General features: G+C 44.8%; 1 protein-coding gene across 1 annotated transcript in view; it reads left to right on the forward strand.

The window, feature by feature from the left end:
• IPO4 (importin 4) overlaps positions 1 to 19317 on the forward strand; it is a 3494625-nt gene that overhangs the window by 1519927 nt on the left and 1955381 nt on the right. Inside the window, exon 11 of the mRNA XM_085624107.1 lies at positions 11118 to 11171. Within this exon, the coding sequence (XP_085480233.1) occupies positions 11118 to 11171 (54 nt within the window). The remainder of the gene's footprint in view (positions 1 to 11117; positions 11172 to 19317) is intronic.

Here is a 19317-nt window from a genome sequence, read left to right on the forward strand (position 1 = left end):
TTTTGAAGTAATTCAGTTACTCTGGCTGAAAATAACCTCGGGCTGTTCTTATACCCCTGGGAGCCTAACAAAGAGAATGCTGTTAAATACCTGCTTTCAGGCGCTATATTCTGGCAAAAAAATCAATTTGAGATATCTAGTGTCGTTTTTTATTTTTTCCGCACAATGTTATTCATTAATGCAGCTCTGTGTGCATTTTGGACTGCAAATGTTCTTGTGCAAGTGCTTAAATGTCTGTAATCTAAAACTAGAAAATATGAGTTGTCAGGTTTCATTACGGGAAACAAAGGATTATTTATTTGAGTGGTGCAAGTTTTAATCACCCCTTGGAACTCAAGTTGATCTAGGATCTCCCTGACCTGTTTTTCTACCTTCTTGCTTTATTGGATACTGTCTCTATGGAGTCAGAGTATTTTTTAATGGAATTATGTGGTGGGTTGAATCCTCATCTCATCCAACATGGTTTTTATACAATTTTGGGGCTAGGGCTACCGCCCACTCCCGTGCATATTTGTGTTTCAGATATATTGGAACAGGGTAGGAAAAGGCTGGTAAAATTACTGTTTCTCCCCTTTGGCAGTCCATGACGAATACTGGCGGCCAATCTTGTTCAGCTAACAGAATGTCGTAACTAAACGTCAGGTTCTCCCAAAAGAGACCTCTAACTTTCCTGGGCTTGTCCTCCTCTATTTGGAGTATTATTTCATACAATTTATGTGGAACACTTACCCTAGTATCACGTGTTTCCACCGTGATATAATCATTCAAGTCCGCTGTCACCAGAAATTCCATCAGGTTCTGGCGAGCTATTGTTACTTCTGCCGCACTGTCTAGCATCTTCAGAGCCCATTCCCTGTTCATTAGTTGAGTCCTCGGAATTCTGGGTATGTCTGAACTTTAGACCTGCAACCTTCTTCTTTTTGAACTGAGGATTTGGTTTAGATTAATCTTCTTTTTTAGAAGTATGCTCTTGAGCGTGCAGCTTGTCTCTGGAATTTGCATGCTCTTCTTGTCTGACTGTCCTTCTCTCTCAGAGTTTTTCGTTGAACCCTGAAAGGAATGAGATGAACGTGTATCAGTACCCTGATACCTGTCAGGTTTCCTAATATTGTCCCTATTCCTGAGGTTGTACGTTTTTTCGGGGGCTCATGTGGTGGAGATCCCCCTCTGGATTGAGATCTGTTGTCTTTAACTTTTTTCTTATTGTTATTGTCCCGCTTCTTCTTTGATCAAGCAGGTGTCTGTTTAAAAGTGTCCTTTTCGGGACTACCTATTAATTGGGATTTTAATGCTTTTCCACGCAGGCTGTCTCTGCCTAACTCTGCATATGCAGTCTCAATTATTTTAGGTAATTCATGTTCCTGTTGTAAAGGACTGAACTCCCTTAGGCGTTGATGGATTTCCACTGATGCTGCTTCCCCCTTAATATTTGCTAATATTATAGCTGATACCGGGGCATAATTACCGAGTAGTTTTATCCTTAAGTTCAGAGCAGGTTCTACTCTGTACTCGTTTTGTATTTGTCTTAATACATCTGGCACTACTGCTAATGACTGGATACCATGTGTTCTGGTATATACGGCAGCAAAAACTGTACCCCAAGAGGTACAATCTTCTATCTGTGGTGTTATCCCCATGGGCAAGCAGATTTTCAGCATTCTACGTTTTCCGTTAGGCCTAGTATTCAGGAATACTGCTTCTAGCTGTGCTATTTTTTGTGCCACCCACAATGGCATTTGTTCACGTTTTGCAGGCATTTTACCCACTACTGTGTGTAAAGTTTGTGGTGTAATTTTAGTTGCTGTATTTTGAACTGTATTTGTGTTTGTTGTAACCGTTGCCGGCTGGACTGTAAGTGTTTTCATGACAAACTGTCATGTTTCTGTACATTTTTATTAATTCATAATGAAGTATAAGTAAGTCTCCTACTTGCATAGTTTCAATGTCAGGATGTGGTGTGTAGGCTGCTAATATTGGCCATGTCGCTCCTTCTCTTCCAAGCGGACCGAGTCTTACTTTATTTCTTGTGTGGTGGAGGGTGCCTTTAAACCAGTATAAATGCTCCTGGTGTAGTTAGCGGAACTTCAATGTCCTCATAAGGACACTATTCGTTTGGTATTTCACTCTGTGTAGAAATTAAATGTTTTTGTTCTTGAATTTACAACTGGAAATGTAACCCATGAATGGAATACCTCTGTCCTAAATGATTCGTGCGCCTCAATCACGAAAGCTACTGGCCCACCCCTGGATGTTAAACTGTGTGCACCTAGATTGATGGTAACGGCATTTCTAACATTTTCCGTAATGGAAATTGCATCTGCATCTTCTTCGTCTGCTGAGAGATTTAGTTCTTGCACAACCCTATCCATGTTTCCTGTTTCTTCAGTCATTGTTTTAGAGAAGAAGAGCTTTTCAAGGGACCTGTTAAAAAAGTACCCAACCAACGTTGGCGGCGCGATGTTGTGTAGTTCCTATAAAACCTATACAGGATCTGCGCGTACGGACAGCATACACTGTAGGATTCGTGTTGGACTGATTCTGAACACCCCCACCGAGTATGATGGTCTTCTACATTAGCTAGCTCACAGTCCAACTAGAATCTCCTCTTACCAAGGAGAGAATAGTTATTGGCAACCATCGAACATGACAACCCTGATCCCTCAGGACCGTGGAAACAATATACTACTTTTCACTCAGTCACTCGTGCTTACTTAGTCAGTCATAGAGAGGTACAGGCTGGGCATTTTCAAAAAGTATTTATTGAACAGTTGCCATTCTGGTGTAAAATATATAAGCTTTAACAACCGTTAGGCAGGAAAAGATATAAATGATTAGCAGTACTATGAAGGATGTAAATGGATGGTATAGCTCTACCATCTTGCAGTTATCATGAATACATACAAGTACATAAAATACATAATAATATAATAAAAACATGCGTACTCCTACTATGTTTCCCTAACTAGATGTACCTAAGTGTACCTAGCATGTGTGTAGGTGTTAAGCCAAGAATCCCTTGAGGATACAGTTAACCTCATTACCTGAAGCGGGAGACTGTGGAACCCCATCTTGGTCTTGAGTTGGACACCCCGCGAGGGATGTTAGACCACTGCGAGCTGGAGTGTCTGCATGCACTAACCTCAGCGTCTCTGGTCAGTGTGTCGGCCGGGAAGTCCTGGTCTCCTCTGTCTGTTTTTGCAAGATGTGATGTATATGTACCCATAGGTCTCCCAAAGGGTCCTACCTCGCCTTTTACTGTGTCGGTCTAAGGAGGATGTCAGGCATGAACTTTATACATAGATATTATACAGAGGATGGTAGTCCTCCTGTGCTTCCAAGAATCTTCATGCATAATGTATGAGATTTCAAACTAGGGAAAACGTGCGTTCTGAATGAAGTGTCGTATCTAGGTAAAAGGTCAGTCCCTGTAAACCGTTAAACGTGTAATGTAGGGAAGAATATAGGTGAAGGGTAACAAAGTTACCTGGGCCTATATTATGGAACCTATATGGAATATAACAACCTAAGGGCTTACCTGTGGATGACTCTTCAAATTCGGCGTAGGACATGACTCAAGCCTGAAACCACATCATTCTATGACCTTCTGTACAATTGAACTTTGCTGGACTTTGCCTGGAACAGAGACTGCATCAAGGAAGACTCCTGCTGCTCCTGGTCTCGCTGTTCTGCAAGTCTTGTTTGTCTGTGTCTGCGCTTCCTCCAGGATCTTCTCCAGACCTGTGGGCATCGACACCCGAAGTAATCTCCCTTGGAGTCGCTTCCTTGCGTCTGTAGGCACAGAAACGAAGCTGACAGGTCTGCTGCTCCTGACATTCCACTGACTTTGAAAGGCTTAGTACCACAGGTGGTGGTTCTGCAACTCTTGCGAGGATTTACCTGTCCTCTCTGCAATTTTGAGGCCAGTATCCCTCGGTGCTGCTGGGACCAAAGCCTTGCGCACTGCTTTGACCTGCCTTTGCCAAGGCTTGTTGGCTCTGCACTCCAGAGATCTTTGGGCTACAAGAAGCTCCAGCCTCAGCATCTCTTCCTGTCAAGTACAGCATACTCACTGCATCCTCTGCACCGTGGGCCTGCATCCTTAGTGAGTTTTCTTGCGACTCCTGTGCCATTGGTCTGTGGGTCGTCCTGAGGGTCGTCTTCTGCTCCAGTGGGCTCCTCTGCTTGCTTGGGGCCTGCCCTGACTCTCCTGCTTTTGGTGAGTCCCTTGGACTTAGCTGGTCCCAACGTTGCTGCTTCTTCCTTCACCACGCCAGTTGCAGCTACCAAGGATTGTTGGTGCTCCCGCCGGACTCTGACCCCGTGGGACAGCTCGTGCACGGCTCCTGGTCTTCCTCAGCATCACCTGGTCCTCACAGCTGCAGCAACAAGGACACCGTCAGCCCTTCTGAACCTTCTAACATCGGCGGGCATTTCTTTTCCAATGCCCCTGGTCACCTACGAGTGGGATAGACTCTGTCCCCTCTGCCTACAGGTTCTCCTCTTCTAAAATCCACCCTTGGATTCCACTGGACTCTGACAGTCTTCTCCAGCAGCATGTTCTTCGAAGCCCTCATTGTGGTCTACGGCGGTTTCCAATGTCACTTCCCATCTCTGCACCTGGCTTCCCTGGTGTAGGTATCCTGGTTCCTGGGGTTCCGCGGGTGGGGTGACTCTCCAACCTTCTGTCATCGACAGGGTTTCTTCAGGTTCCAATGGGAAGGGTCCTTATTTTTTTTTTTAAAAGCTGCAACTGTGACTTTCCCGATGACTTATATTGGGCACGCAGCTGTGTTTCAACTCTGCGCACAGTCTTCGTGGGATTACTGGGTACTTACCTTGGGTGGTTCCTTCTGTCCCCAGCTCCTCTGAATCTCCTGATCCAAGTCCGCAGTTTGGATTCCACTTTTTTAGTATATGGTTTGGCTTCCCCCTGGAGACCACTGTATTTTGTGCTTGTGTTGATATCTCCGGGTAGGAGATATACTAATGTGTTAGTGAGTTTTGAGTACACTGTGTGGTTCTATTTCTTTTAACCTACACTACATGATTAATCTGGTAAAACAAGATGCTTAACACTCATTCAAGATAAGCCTGGAGGCTGCTGTTCACTTTGAGAGCTTTCTGTGGTTATCAATGACCACTAAAATCGCCATAAGTGTGGCCTTTATTAGTGCAAGGTACAAGACTTGAATAAATATGCACCATATACTAAGCTAGCCTTTTTCACCTCTCATTAATCAGTCTCTGCAGTCAGAGTAAACTCTGTTGCCTCCCCCTGCGACCACTGGGGCCCCAGAGCATGTCTCATTCTTACCGTACCTCGTTGTTTGCCTGATTTGATAATCAAGGGGGCAGAGCACACCACGTACCCCAAATGCTTACGTCTTATGGCTGTGACTACCGGGAAGTGCTTGTCTTCTGTTTCCAGTTCTTTCTGAGTTTGATCTGAGCCACTACACTGCATTGCAACCAGCGTCCTCCACTTTTTATTGCTGAGAATGTTGCTGCAGTGTTTGACTGCCATCACTGTTTGCACTTGCACTGCATCCATTTGCTCCTTTGTCGGTGAGGCTGTGGTACATGTGGAAATCTGTTGTCGCGAGGCCCCCATCCTCCAGCCAGTGTCTTTCTGCGTGCCGGGTGTTGGACCTGATCCCAGAACCTGCTGCTCCAGCCAGCCTAAGTCTACTCCGCTGATGACATGAAGTGAGCTTTATCCAATGTACAATCTGCAACTTTACTGGGAAAATGAGCGCATATTTGAGATCTACCCGTCTTAGTCCCCTTTTGACTGGCACAAACGCCCCTATCAGCAGTTGTGCCAGGTTAGTATAGCCCGGGTACAGGTAACCTCTTAACGGTAACAAAATTAATGTATTCCTGTGCTCATTGTACATGTTCCAGGCTTTTCCAATCTTAGTTGATTGGGGGTATCTCAAGCACATGCAACAATACCTAACTCGATCAGTCTGGAGGAGAACAACACCCAGACACTCTTAATGCGGAGAAAGGGGGCGGGCTGGCTCTACCCGATGTTTCCCTATATTATCCAGCATCCCAGCTGAGAGTAGCAGTGGAGTATTCCATGGTGGAATCACAGAAGAACTGGAGGCATATAGACCTTGTCATTCTTTGAAGGCCTGTATGTGACCTTGTTTGCTTGGACAAAAAACTTTGATCACCAAATGCATATATCAGCATTCCAGATGCCAGAACAGTCTGGGCCTAGGACTCCTGCGTAGAACCCAAGGGCCTAGTTACCTATCGCTTGCCTTACACCTCCATTCAGTATACAGGAGATTTTACCCCTGCAGTGGAGGGCACTTTATTTCAGAGATTGGGTTGGGGGGGAGAATTAGAGGGGGATGGTAGCAGTATGTTTGACGACATGACATGTTTGATACCTCCACACCTACAACATTTTCTACAAGATAAAACAGATTTTGGCCTTTGTGAGAAAAAATGCCTAAAATACACACAGCTTTGACATTGGATCACTAACACTGCAATGTGTTTTGGCAGTATCCGAGGAGCCTGGACTAGAATCACTGTTCCCCAAGCTAGTGGTCACTAGAAGTATCAACTCAAACCTGACTTTGCCTGTGCTTGAGGCAGCGTAGTCTTGGCCTCATAATGAGGATTGGGAGCAGGCTCTACACTAACAGGTATTGCACAAACACTGGCAAAAGCTAAATAGGGATATACACTCATATTCTAAGTATGATCTGGGTAGGGTGATGCTCTACACATTATAGTAGAGCTGGCATTCTACTCCACAGCGCTTTTTTTTAAATATAGTTTTAATACATTTTTGCCAGAGTACACAGTGCAAGTTCAACAAAAAATTGCCATATACATTAAGAAAAAAAACAGTAAACTGTTCGCCCAATTTCCCCCCTCCTGCTCTTGTCAACACACAATTGTTTTGACTGTCCTGAGAAAATGATTACTTTCACTGTCGCAGAATCAGATCTTTAGCCCCAACAGTATAGCACAATAGCAGAGTCCCTGTGGGATATGTCGTAGGAGCTTAACAGTCCCTAGAAACTCCACTGTAGCCCCCCTCCCAAGCCAATTCAATTGTACGGTGTGTCACTGTAAACCTTGTGCTTTCCACTCACTTTCCACACACTCATGGCAACGCTTACATTGAATGTTCTCGAACGCAAATCTAAATTGCTAGAGGAGTTGTAGAACTAAAGGTGACAGAATGCAAATCTGAGGCCATATTATAGAATGAGCCCCAGGGGTGCAACGGGCATGTGTTCCACACTTAGATTCCCCAGAGGCACATTGGTATTACAGAAGGGGCCCCTTCTGTAATACTGAAAGCGATGGCGCACATGTAGGGCCAGGGCTTTCTCAAGAGGGCATTCCCTCATTTGCATGGGGGATTCCCTTTGCGCCTGTGCTGTATTATAGATATGGTTACAGAGGCAAAGAAGCTGCCAGGAGGCGCACTGTCAGTGCGCCCCATGAGGGCAGGCCTTTCGAGGGATGAAAGGGGTCCCATGGCTGTGAATCCCCTTTCCGCCCCTCTTTCTGAGGTTCTCCTCTTTCTTCTTTCTTTGGCCCGGCAGGGCTCTGCCCTGGGCACCTTGAAAGGTTATCTTGCTGCTATCTCTGCCTTCTTGCGGCTTCCTGATCAGCCTTCTCTTTTCAAGTCCCCTGTAGTTACACGCTTTCTAAAAGGCATTACTCACACGTTCCCTCCTGTCCCTTTTGTAATGCCTCAGTGGGACTTGAATCTTGTTCTCACATTTCTAATGTGCGCTCCCTTTGAGCCTCTTCATAATTGTCCTCTTCGTCTGCTGACGCTTAAGACTGCTTTTCTGGTAGCCATCAACTCGGCTAGACGGGTGAGTGAGCTCCAGGCTTTATCTTCAAAGCCTCCTTTTCTCTCTGTTCATCCGAACAAGGTTGTCCTTCGGCCTCGTCCCTCCTTTCTTCCGAAAGTGGTGACCCCTTTTCATCTTGGGCAGTCTGTCACCTTGCCCACCTTCTTTCCGCCTCCGCATCCTTCCAAAGAGGAAGAGAGGCTCTACCGTCTGGACCCAAAACGTGCGCTCTCCTTTTATCTGGACCGCACAAAGCAGTTCCGGGTGGACGACCAACTTTTCGTTGGATACGTGGGTGCTAAGAAGGGGAAAGCTGTGCACAAACGGACCATCTCTCGGTGGGTCGTTTTGTGCATCAAAATTTGTTATTCCTTGGCAAAAAAGGACCCTCCTGTTGGGCTGCGCGCCCATTCTACTCGGGCCACAGCGGCTACTACTGCTTTGGGACGGGGTGTCCCTTTGCAGGACATCTGTCAGGCGGCAACGTGGGCTTCGCTACACACGTTTGCCAGGCATTATTGCCTTGACAGCCAAGTCCGGAGGGATGGCTTCTTTGGCCGTTCTGTCCTCCAGGACTTTCTGGTGTGATCTTGGTTCGCAGACCCACCACCGGGGATGGCATTGCTTGGGTATCTATTCTAAGGTGAGGAATCTAACTAACGTGTTTCTTTCAGATGAACAAGTTACTTACCTTCGGTAACGATGTATCTGTAAGAAACATTAGTTAGTTAGATTCCTCACCGACCCACCCATCCTCCCCGTTCTGCGAACTGACATCTAGGGTTAAGGATATCCCTTTCAGGGCCCTAGAATTTTTTGGCACCAGTGTCGGTCTCTTGCATGGCTCTGCGTTCCTGGCGCGGAAGGCTGTGTACAAGAACTGACGTCAGCGCGCGAGGGCGGCGTCTAAGTACTCCGACGACATCATTCCGGCGCACAACGCCGACGACGGACGCGGAGCCGCAGACGACGCCTAGCGACGCGCAAGGGGTATTGCTGACGAAAAATCTTCCAGATCCAGTCTGACGCCTGGGGATATTCTAAGGTGAGGAATTTAACTAACTAATGTTTCTTACAGATACATCGTTACCGAAGGTAAGTAACTTGTTCATCAGTTGGACTGCCCTAGACTTTTTTTAGCTCACTTATTCACCGCACTACCCAACCCACACACCCACACTCACCCACCGGCTTCATCAAAAGATCTCCGCCAAAGAGCCCCGTTTGTTGATGCCCGTCGGGCATTGCAGCGCCGGCCCGACGAGGGGCAGGCCCAATGATGAAGCATGACATTCTCCAGGGTGTGTGAGAGCACTTGTCAAAAGACCTCCCTTTCCCCCAGTAACTGCACACTCCTTTGTTACTCAGTCTCCTAGTGATATCATAGGCTCTGTACAATTTTTGCCATGGAAGAATTGACTAATAATCTGAATGGTACACCACTGTGCTTTGTAGCTAAATGGAAGCCTATCAATGGGATTGTGCAGGGGCCTCTCTACCACTGTGCTTCTGCTTAGATGGAAGGCTCTGGACCTCTTTGATTGAGAGTTAAGGGATGGGCACCTCATTAGAGGGGGTAGGTACACTCTTGCCCTCAGATAAGGGCTGGGAGCTAGGATTCTGTGGTTGAGAAATTCTATTTTCTCATAACGTGCAGGACAAGTGGTGGAAATGCATCATTCCCTTTGGGAGTGGAGGGGAAGTTGGGGAGTTACATAAGTTGGCAGGAATTTTCGTATATTTGTATTCTATTAACATATTGTGCCATTTTCAAAATGGTATCACTTATAAGTCTTGCACTACTAAAAGATTGAAATGTTTTCTTCATATTATAAAGGTGGCCCTATTGTTATGCTGTGCATTAGAAAATATTAAATGTTTTAAAAGCATAAAACTTCCAATAAAAAGATTTAAACAAAAAAACCTGTTCTTTTTATTCACAGTAATTTCAGGTTTTCACATAAATCAGACTATTATAGTTCCTACTTTCTTTCCTAACCTTTCTATACCAGCAGAGAGAACTCTCTAAAAGTTAGGAGTGTGCTACATTTTTATTTAGATAAGTCTAAAGACTAATCAGTTACTTGTGAATTATGATCATCTTAGGTAAGGTCAGTCTTCTTCTAAACAGTCTATTGTCCAATGGATAGTAGTATTGTTTCTTTCCTACCAGCTTTCTGCAAAACCTTGTACAGATACACTCAAGGCCCACACTGCAGGTGAGCAGGCTGCAACCACAGCCTGGTTTAGACCTGATCCAAATGCAAACATTTGTAAAACAGCAACATGGAAGTCAGTACATAACCACTGCTGTCTAGAAACAGACAAAGGCTAAAGTTGGTCAAAAACACTTTAAAAGCCTTTTAAATAAAAGTAGTGTTTATGTATATTTTACTTCTTTGACCTAACAACCGAATAACGTACTGTTATTTGGCTACTCTATTCATGTGTTTATAACTATCTGTGAATCTCCTACAATTCATATGAATTGTAGTCCTGGTTCTTCAGCGTAAGAATCTTCATTGAAGTCATAAACATCCCACCTACCTCCCTGGTTATTCTTATGCTTGAATAATTAAAGTTATTGATATGTTTGGTTTGCAAAACAACTTGCTCTGACTTAAGACAGCCACTGCGATGCACTGTGGGAAGGGGTGCCAACCTGGATCTTAAAAAGCAGGCCTTCTTTTTGCCTACCCCTAACATAAGTCTATCAGGCTTCGTGTTTTTACCTTCATTCACATCAGTGCTGAAGGAGATCTTAGATTAGAGATGATGTAACGTAATAAAGTTAGACATTCCACAGCAACATTTGGAACATTCAGGAAACAATTACATCTCTGATATGCTTCCATTGGGCAGAATTTCATGTGAATTCTTCTAGAATGTTAAACCCATAAGAATGTTGATGCAGAAAGATGTTCTGGGGTTTGTGCAGGCTGTGGATCATTTTTCAAAGGTTAAGACTTCAGTAAAGATTCCTACCATGCAGTCATAGCTACGGGTAACTAATCTTTTCTTTTGATATCTTTCATAAGTGTAGACGAAGAGCACTGTTCACCTAGCCATTTTGGAATTTTAGATTACCACCAGTGTTTTTCAATGCACTGCACCTCCTAATTGTGTTTTATTACTCTTACTGTACCATGCTACTGCAGATGCTTGATTCCTCTATTTTAACATCTCACTCTGACAACAAAATATAGTAACACGTTCACCATAAAGGTTAATTTAGAAATTTATTGTGCTGTTAATTTTGAGTAATGTTCTAATTTTTAGGTGATTGATATGCTGGCTCTACACCTTCCACCAGAAAAGCTCTTCCCACAACTTGTAAGTACAACTTCGTTCCTCCAAGCATGTCATTCTTAACACATCAACAGTGGGCTTTCAGGACTTTCTTCTTTTCTCTCTGTCTCTCACCTACTTTTTGCACCTGTTTTTGTATCCTTTCCACCATACATCTGCCTGAGTATTTCAAATGGTCCTTAAGTTTCTTAAAGAGTGAACTTTGGTTCCCTATTTACAGTTACTCATATATTTTTTACCCTCCTCAGCTCAGAAAAGTATTTGTTGAACCTCATACTTTTGGCTTATAGATGTATATTTCTCCCAAACAATAGACTGCTTGCACTGTAAAACAACCTCGACAATTTTATCCATCTCTGTGTCCGCCTCTCATTGCTTTTCCCCACTCTTGGCTTGTTTGTCTGCTTTTTGTTGGTCCTTGTTTACCCAGCATCCCCTACACTGATCTAGTGGCCTTCTCAGTTCAATGCTAATATTCCTACTGTACTGCTTGTGTACGTTTTCCTCTTTGTTTATTGCTTCCTTTCACTAGTATATCATGTACTCATTGGTCCCCCAAAATGTGCACTCTTCTTGTCAGACCAATAGTGCATTCAAATTCCAGGTGTTTAATGAACAAGTTGCATAGTTAAGGGATTCACCACATTCACATTAAAATGTGGTTCTCCTTCAAGGGATCTCAATTGATAATCATAACCACTGGACAGTCCGGTCCTTGAGTGAGATTTCAGAGCACTTCTTTCGAAGTATACATTTCTTTGTGACATCTTTGCCTTTCATCTGGAGCCCCAGGAATTTTTAAGTGACATCAAAATAATTTAGCAGCCTGTAATGAATGCTATATTGGCTAATTCCCTTACTTTGCCTGAAAAATATGTATGGAAATCAAAATGTCCTAAGAACTGTATGCAGCATTTTAGAAAAGTTATTTCACTAACCTTCTTTTAAGTAGATGAAGATAAATTAATAAAGGCTGTGTAGCCACATTGGCTACTGCGATTTTAAGTTGAAAAGTTACATTGTACCTTTAAGGGCTCGAAGACCTTTGGTTTCCCGTCAAGCTCTACAGGTGGCAGTTGCCTCAGTTCTTTTTACCGTCTCCGATGTTTAATGTCGAGGGATACTTAGACATCGAGACACCATTCAGCATTGACGTTCACGGAATATTCTTCTTCTGTACAGAATATTCGAGAATGGCTTAAAAGAAATAATGTGGACGCTTCCTCTGTAATCGGACTTGAATACTCCTGAGCCGGCTCACTATCTACGTCTCTTCAGGTCACCAATACATTGCCATGTGCCTGTTTCAGATCTGCGTGATCAAGATATTCTTCGAGGTGTTCTTTAGGAAGCAAACTAGATACTTGAGCCAGATCACATTCTCTTTGGTCATCCTAATTTTCCTTTCAGGCTGGGAGTTACACTCCTGCAATGACAGAATATCTTCCTGCAAGGATTTTGCCATTGATAACATCAATACTTTCCAGGAGGTTCTTGTCAGAGGGACGCTTAAACGCAGTATCCCCCTTCCAACAACTACAGACAGCAAAAATCCATCTCAAGACCTCTTTTTCTGTTAGTTAAAGGTCTTATGGAACTATTATTTATTCTAGGCTTTCTTAAAGCAGCCCCTTCAATGCATCAAAAGAAGTAAAGGCCTCCCGAACAGGAAGCACTGTTCCTCTGCATGGATCCTCTCCTTGACTCAGTCTTTGTCCTGGCAGCTTGAAAATACCACTCCACTGCTTCATCTTCCACAGTTCCTCTGGATAAGGATAGCACAATGTTGATTTCCACAGAAAGAAAAATGTGTGGCACTCCTGCCACTGCAATGAAGACTTCAATTTCCATAGTCTTGTTAAGCAGGTATGAAAGTTTGATGTGGGATTCCCTACAATTCTGTCAACCTACCAGCAATTACTCTGACGATTTCTAGGAAATTTTGAATCAAAAAGTAATGGTTTCCAACCATATTATCGGTGTTGTGGCAGACATATTTATCCTGTCTGCTCATGGTTCCTGTTACGGCTTTGCCTTGTGGAGACCAACCTGATTAAGTGTGACAGGCCTCAGGCTCCATAGAGTATTCTGAAACTGATTTTCTTGGGGAACATGTTTTATGATGGATACTTCTAACCACAAATTCTTTAGCTTGTGAATAATCCAGAGGCTTCAGTCAGGATCTGGAAGCTTTAACAGCTCTCCTGCACACCACTATATGGTGCCGTGTGGCTCCAGGTGAATGTTATTCCGCTTCAGCGATGACAAGCCGCTCCGCATACAAGAGCCACTCATGCAGGCTGACATCCATTCTTTTATTACTGCGCCTCCAGGCAAGGATAGAGAGCCTATTGGAGCCAAATCTGAGCCTGCACCCTTAGTTTCCGGCTCAGGTGCTGATGACTTGGCAAGTAGAAGTCTTCAGTGAGGCTATGGGTTCTGTTTGTGGCACTTTACTGGCTCCCCCTTGCTCACCTTTGGGCCTGAGCATCTGCAGGGGCCCCCAGTCCACCCTTGCGCCATCTGCGCCTGGCTCTGCTCTGGTGCCTTCTCCTGTGCAGGTCCTGCTCACATTGACACCAGGTGAGGAAATACAGCCTACTGTTCTATCTGACTCCAAAATTAATTCTCCACGATCTCGACCAAAGTCCGGCCAGATGAGCTACCTCTTTGCAACCCATATGAGTCTCATTCCATGCCCTTGGAATATGGCAGGGGCCAGACTCTACATAATTTATTTGGCACAGATTCTGAAAATGACAACTATGATGCCGTAGATGATTGTTATTTTGACAACTGGTATAAGTTACAGCTTCAGAATAAAAGTGGGCTTTACTCTTTGCCTGATAAAGGCCTTGTGCTCCCCCATGGTTCTGCTACAGAGGAAAGAGCCTCTTTCGCTGTCATGTTGGCAGCTGAAGTGTTAGACCTACTATTGTATTTTTAACTGTTTGAAATTGGGTCTCTAGTTGACAGGTATTCGTTCGCCTTGTCCAAGTAGGGACCGCAATCCTAATCAGAGTAAGTCAGTCACACCATAAATTATCCTATTCTCACCTTCTGGTAGCTTGGCACTGAGCAGGCAGGCATAACTTAGGAGGTACTATGTAAAGTATTTGTGCAACACAAAGTAACATAATGATAACACCTCAAAGGCTTCACACCAAGTTAGTAAAATAGATATGATTTTTATTAATAAACAAGACCAAAATTACTAAAACTCCAATCAGTAGAAGTTAATATATGAATTTTTAAAGAATAAAAGTAGAAATAGTGCTTAGAAGCAATTAGTGCCTATTGGGGTTATCAAGTCGTGCTTGACTGGGGCAAAGTTAATAGTTCAGGGCAACCGCCATGGAGCGCAGACCGCATACAGGAGCCACGCAGGTCAGCTGAAAACAGTACCTAGATCCTCGTACAACAGCGAGAGCGGGGTGCAGCTGAGCGATGCGTCGTTATCGATCCTGCAGTCGAGGTGATGCATTAATTTTTGTTCCTGCAGTGACGGCGATGCCTCAATTCCGAAGATGATTTGTCTAACTGAGATGTGTTGGTTCCATAGACGATGCTCTGGTTTCTCCACGTAGACAAGGGAATGCATCGATCTTCCCACACTCCATCGCCAACGGTGCTTCGGTTCTGATGTATCGGTTTTTTAAGGCGATTTGCTGGTTATGACTGCGGTGCACTGATTCTGCTCTCACAACAGGGTCAATGCAAAGGTTCTGCTAGAAGCAAACTGGATATGCACTGATTTAACTGAAGCAAGCACCTGGGTCCACTTCCAGTCGACCAGGCAGAGGAGCGAGTGATGAGACTTTGATATCCTTGAGTCTCCAGCAACTGGAGGTAAGCCAACAAGCCCTGTGAGATCGCTCTGGGTTCAAGGCAGAGTCAAGCTCTCCCTCAGCAGGGCCAGAGAACAGCAGACAGCAGGTCTGCACAGCAGAAAAACAGTTCTTCCAGAGCAGCAGTCCAGCGGAGTGACAGTCCTTGTAGCAGCATAGCAGTTCTTCTGACAGAGTTTCTTTACAGGTCCAGAAGTGTCTGATTTGTTGGGTCATAGACCCAGTACTTGTACCCAGTTGAGCCTTTGAAGTGGAGTTAATTTTGAAGAAGGGTCTTTAAAGTGCACAGAGTTGTTTTCTGCCTAGCACTGGGTCCACAGTCGCTACAGGGGGATAATCGGCCCTTTGTGTGGGGGACAGGACACTGCCTATTCAGGTGTAAGGTTCAGCTTCTCCTTTCCATCCTACCCAGGATGAGCCATCAGGATGCAAATGGGTACTCACACACCTAACCTTTCTTTGTGTGTGGCTGTCCAGAGGGAATGTACAAAGTCAAGCTGTCACCCACACCAGACATGTATTTGAGATAGGCTGCAGGCACACACAGCTTTAAGAGCAAAGAAATGCCAACTTTTTAAAAGTCATTTCTAAAATAGTAATGTTAAATCCAACTATACCAGTAAATAGGATTTATCATCGCAATTCTAATTCCATAAAACCTCACCGAGCCACTCCTTTTCAATCAGGAATTACAGCTTAAATGTGTAATAAGGAATTCCCAATGTTAACCTATGAGAGGAGTAGGCCTCACATTAGTGAAAAACAAATGTAGGTCTTTTTCATTACCAGGACATGTAATACTTGAAAGTACATATCCTATCTTTTACCTACACCTCACCCTGCCCTGTGGGCTACCTAGGGCCTAACTTAGGGGTGACTTATGTGTAATAAAAGGGGAGTTTAAAGCTTGATGAAAGGTTTTCTATGCCAAGTCGAAGGGACAGTAAACTGCACACACAGGCTCTGCAGTAGTAGGCCTGAGACATGTTTAGTGGGCTGCTTGTGTAGGTGGCACAATCAGTGCTGCAGGCACACTTTTAGTGTTTAATTTTGCAGTTCCTGAGCACAGGTAGGGCATTCTACTAGAGACTTAAAGATAAATTAAATATCCCAAATGTGGGTATACCACATGTAATCATGTTTGGGGCAGAAGTACATGCACGTTAGCACTGGTCAGAAGTGCTAAAGTGCTCAGAATCCTAAGGCCAACAAAATGAATCTGCAAAAAGAGGTAAGAAAGCAAAAGGTTTGGGGCAAAACCACCCTAAGGCAAACAGTTTCAACACCAACAATTGGAGTGAAAACAAATGTATTGTCTAAAGTGTTGCAGCTTGGTCATGCTCCCACTCAACAGCTGTTACCATTTAACAAGGCACTTACAGGCAGCAATTTGGGCACATGGGCCAAGCCCTTTTCGGGGCATCCTGTTAATACATAGATCACCCATAGTCCTCGCCCTGCACCTGGCGATCTCACTTGCCTAACAAAGCATTCAACTCCAGAAAGTCTAGTGGTTTAGGGAGCACCAGCAGGGTTAACCCTTTTGCCTTTACTTCCACTCCTCCTTATTGCGATTCCAAACAGATAAAGATGTTTGGCAAGAGAATTCTCTTCTCCATGAGCCTTACTCAGTGATCCGTAAATGCCAGCTGTATCCACGACTGTTATTCCCATGCACTTTGGAATACAGTGGCTCAAGTTCTACCAGCTGTTCTGGACGACCTTTGTGTCTCATTCTCCGGCTACTTGAGAAATGTGCGTTGGAGGAGGTACATCATCACCAAGAAGCACTGGCAAAGCTACTAGATCAAGCTTTGGCAAGAAACCAGTGGTGTTTTTTTTGTGTGCAAACATATGTACCAAGCAAAATAATGGCACAATATATACAAAATAAGATGAAGCCATGCAGCTCTAGCACTAAATGTAGGAAGCTGGCTCTGTATATACTATATCAAAGTAAGGGATAGCGTGCACAGAGTCCAGTGGATCCCCAGAGGCTTACAGAGGCTAAAGTAGATAACACTAAAAGCTCTCTTTTGTGGTAGTGTGGTCGAGCAGTTAGCCTTATCAAAGGGCTCAGTTAAGCATTTGTTGTACACACTCAGGCAAGAAATGATTACACACACACAAAGGCTAAATCCAAGACCAATGTTTTATGTATAAAAAATATTATTTATTTACTTTTATTTTTATAACCAAGAGGAACTCAGTTGCAGGTAAATATCAGTTTGTAGATAGCAATACTTTACAGGTACAATAGGAATTGCGTTGCAGATGTACAGTAGAAATACTTTTTGGTGTCATTCAACAGTAATGGAACTTAGAAATTGTAACAGCCACTTAGTGCAATTAGGAAGAAATGCAATGCCATTCTATGGGAGGAAAACAGTTATGCAAATTTACTGGTAAGTAGTCGACTTAGACATCCAGTCTTTGGGGGTTCTAGACCAACACTGGGTAAGGGTCAGACCAAGATAGGTATTACACCACCAGCGGCATTGGGGTGGCTGGGTGCATAGGTCATTATGCCCAGTGTTAGTCAGTGGAAACTGGGGGCAACCACACGAGGTGCTGGTTTCAGGTAAGTACCCGTGGTTTCAGGGCACAGGCCCGGGAGTTAAAGCAAGCACAGCCACAGCCCAGGCCATAAGGCAGCACCACACGTGCATCACCAGCGTCACAGGGGTGGCCGGGTGCAAACCAGCGTCAGGTGCCCAATGTGAGTAAATGGAAATCTCGGTCGCACAAAGAGTCTGCAGACTCGGACCATGAGGCTGAACGAAGGTGACCACCAGCTGGGCTGGTAAGTTGGGATGGTGGATGACTGGACAGCGTCGCTGGACTCTCTAAGTCGGGGGGGGGGTGCTGAGGATGCAGGGGTGCCTTTAGGTGTTTGATTTTCTTTACTGGAGCCGGTCACAGTCAGGGTGACCCTTCATGAAGAGGCTGCAGAAGTCTTCGTGGAATCCAGGAGAGGTCAGCTACCGATTTTGCGGTCAGGATCACTGGGGAGACTTCACTGGCCAGGTGAGCCACTCCAGGCTTGGGCCGTGGGCGTTGGGTGCAGCGTGGGCAGGAGTTGTGGTTCCAGTTGGATCCGGAGTTCTTGCAGTTGGATCTTCTTGACAGGGCTGTTGTCCTCAGGAGATCTGGTCTTTGTTGAAGAGCAGGAAGTCGTCTTCTGGTTTCTGCAAGTCACTGGCTGCAGAACAGGTGTCGTCGTCTTTGCAGGGTGTTCAAGGAAGCGACAGGCCGGTAAGGCTGGGTCCAAATCAGTAGTCATCTTCCAGCTTTGCTACATGGTGTCTTCTTCATCGTCCTTCGTAAGTTGCAGAAATCTCAGGATCAAAGTTATTGGGTGCCCCTAAATACTGAATTTAGGGATGTTACAGGTACTGGTAGGTAGTAGCCGATGGACTGCTTACCTTAAGGGTGACTACACCATAAGTATGTCCCCTCCCTTTGGGGAGGGTGTATCCCCTAACCCGATAAAATCCTTCCATCCAATATGGAGTATTTTCTAAGGAGGCAGCCACATCAGCTCAGACACCTTTGGGGTGGTCCTGGCTGAGAAGTGGACACACCTCTCCTGACTACTAATTTTCCCGCCGACCTTGCCGCCAAAAGTGGGGCTTGGTCCGAAGAGGCCCTGGCTAGCATAGCAAAGGTCAGAAACATGTCAGAATGCGGCAAGCTGATGCAGACCAGTCAGCTGTACACTACAGAGATGGTAATTTTTCAGGGGGCATTTCTAAGATGCCCTATAAGTGTAATTTCCAATAAATCCAACAGTGGCATTAGTGTGGTTTATTGTGCTGAGAAGATTGATACCAAACGTCTTAGCATTGAGTAATGCTATCGTGGCGCTGTAGAGTTCGTAATGTGCTCAATATGGCTTTCTTGCACTTACAATGTCTAAGAATGGCCTTAGACACTGTAGGGGCATATTGTTCGTGAAGCTATGCCCTCACCTGTGGTATAGCGTACCTTGCCTTAGGGCTGTGAGGCCTGCTAGAGGGATGACTTACCTATACCACAGGCATTGTTTGTGGGCATGGCACACAGAGATGTGTGCCATGTCGACTCTTCAATTTTACCTGCACCAAAACACACAGTCTGCACTGGCAGTGTGTATGTGTTTGGTGAGGGGTCTCTGACGGTGGTACAATACATGCTGCAGCCCTTAGAGACCCTCTCTGGTCACAAGGCCCTTGGTATCAGTGGTATCTTCTATAAGGGACTTGTATGTGGGCTAGATTCGTGCCAATTGTGAAAACTAAGGTATCGTTTTGGGAAAGAGCACATGCACTGTGAACCTGATT

The sequence above is a fragment of the Triturus cristatus genome, chromosome 1_1 (genome assembly GCF_964204655.1).
Source record: "Triturus cristatus chromosome 1_1, aTriCri1.1, whole genome shotgun sequence".
In the NCBI taxonomy this organism is placed as follows: Eukaryota; Metazoa; Chordata; class Amphibia; order Caudata; family Salamandridae; genus Triturus; species Triturus cristatus.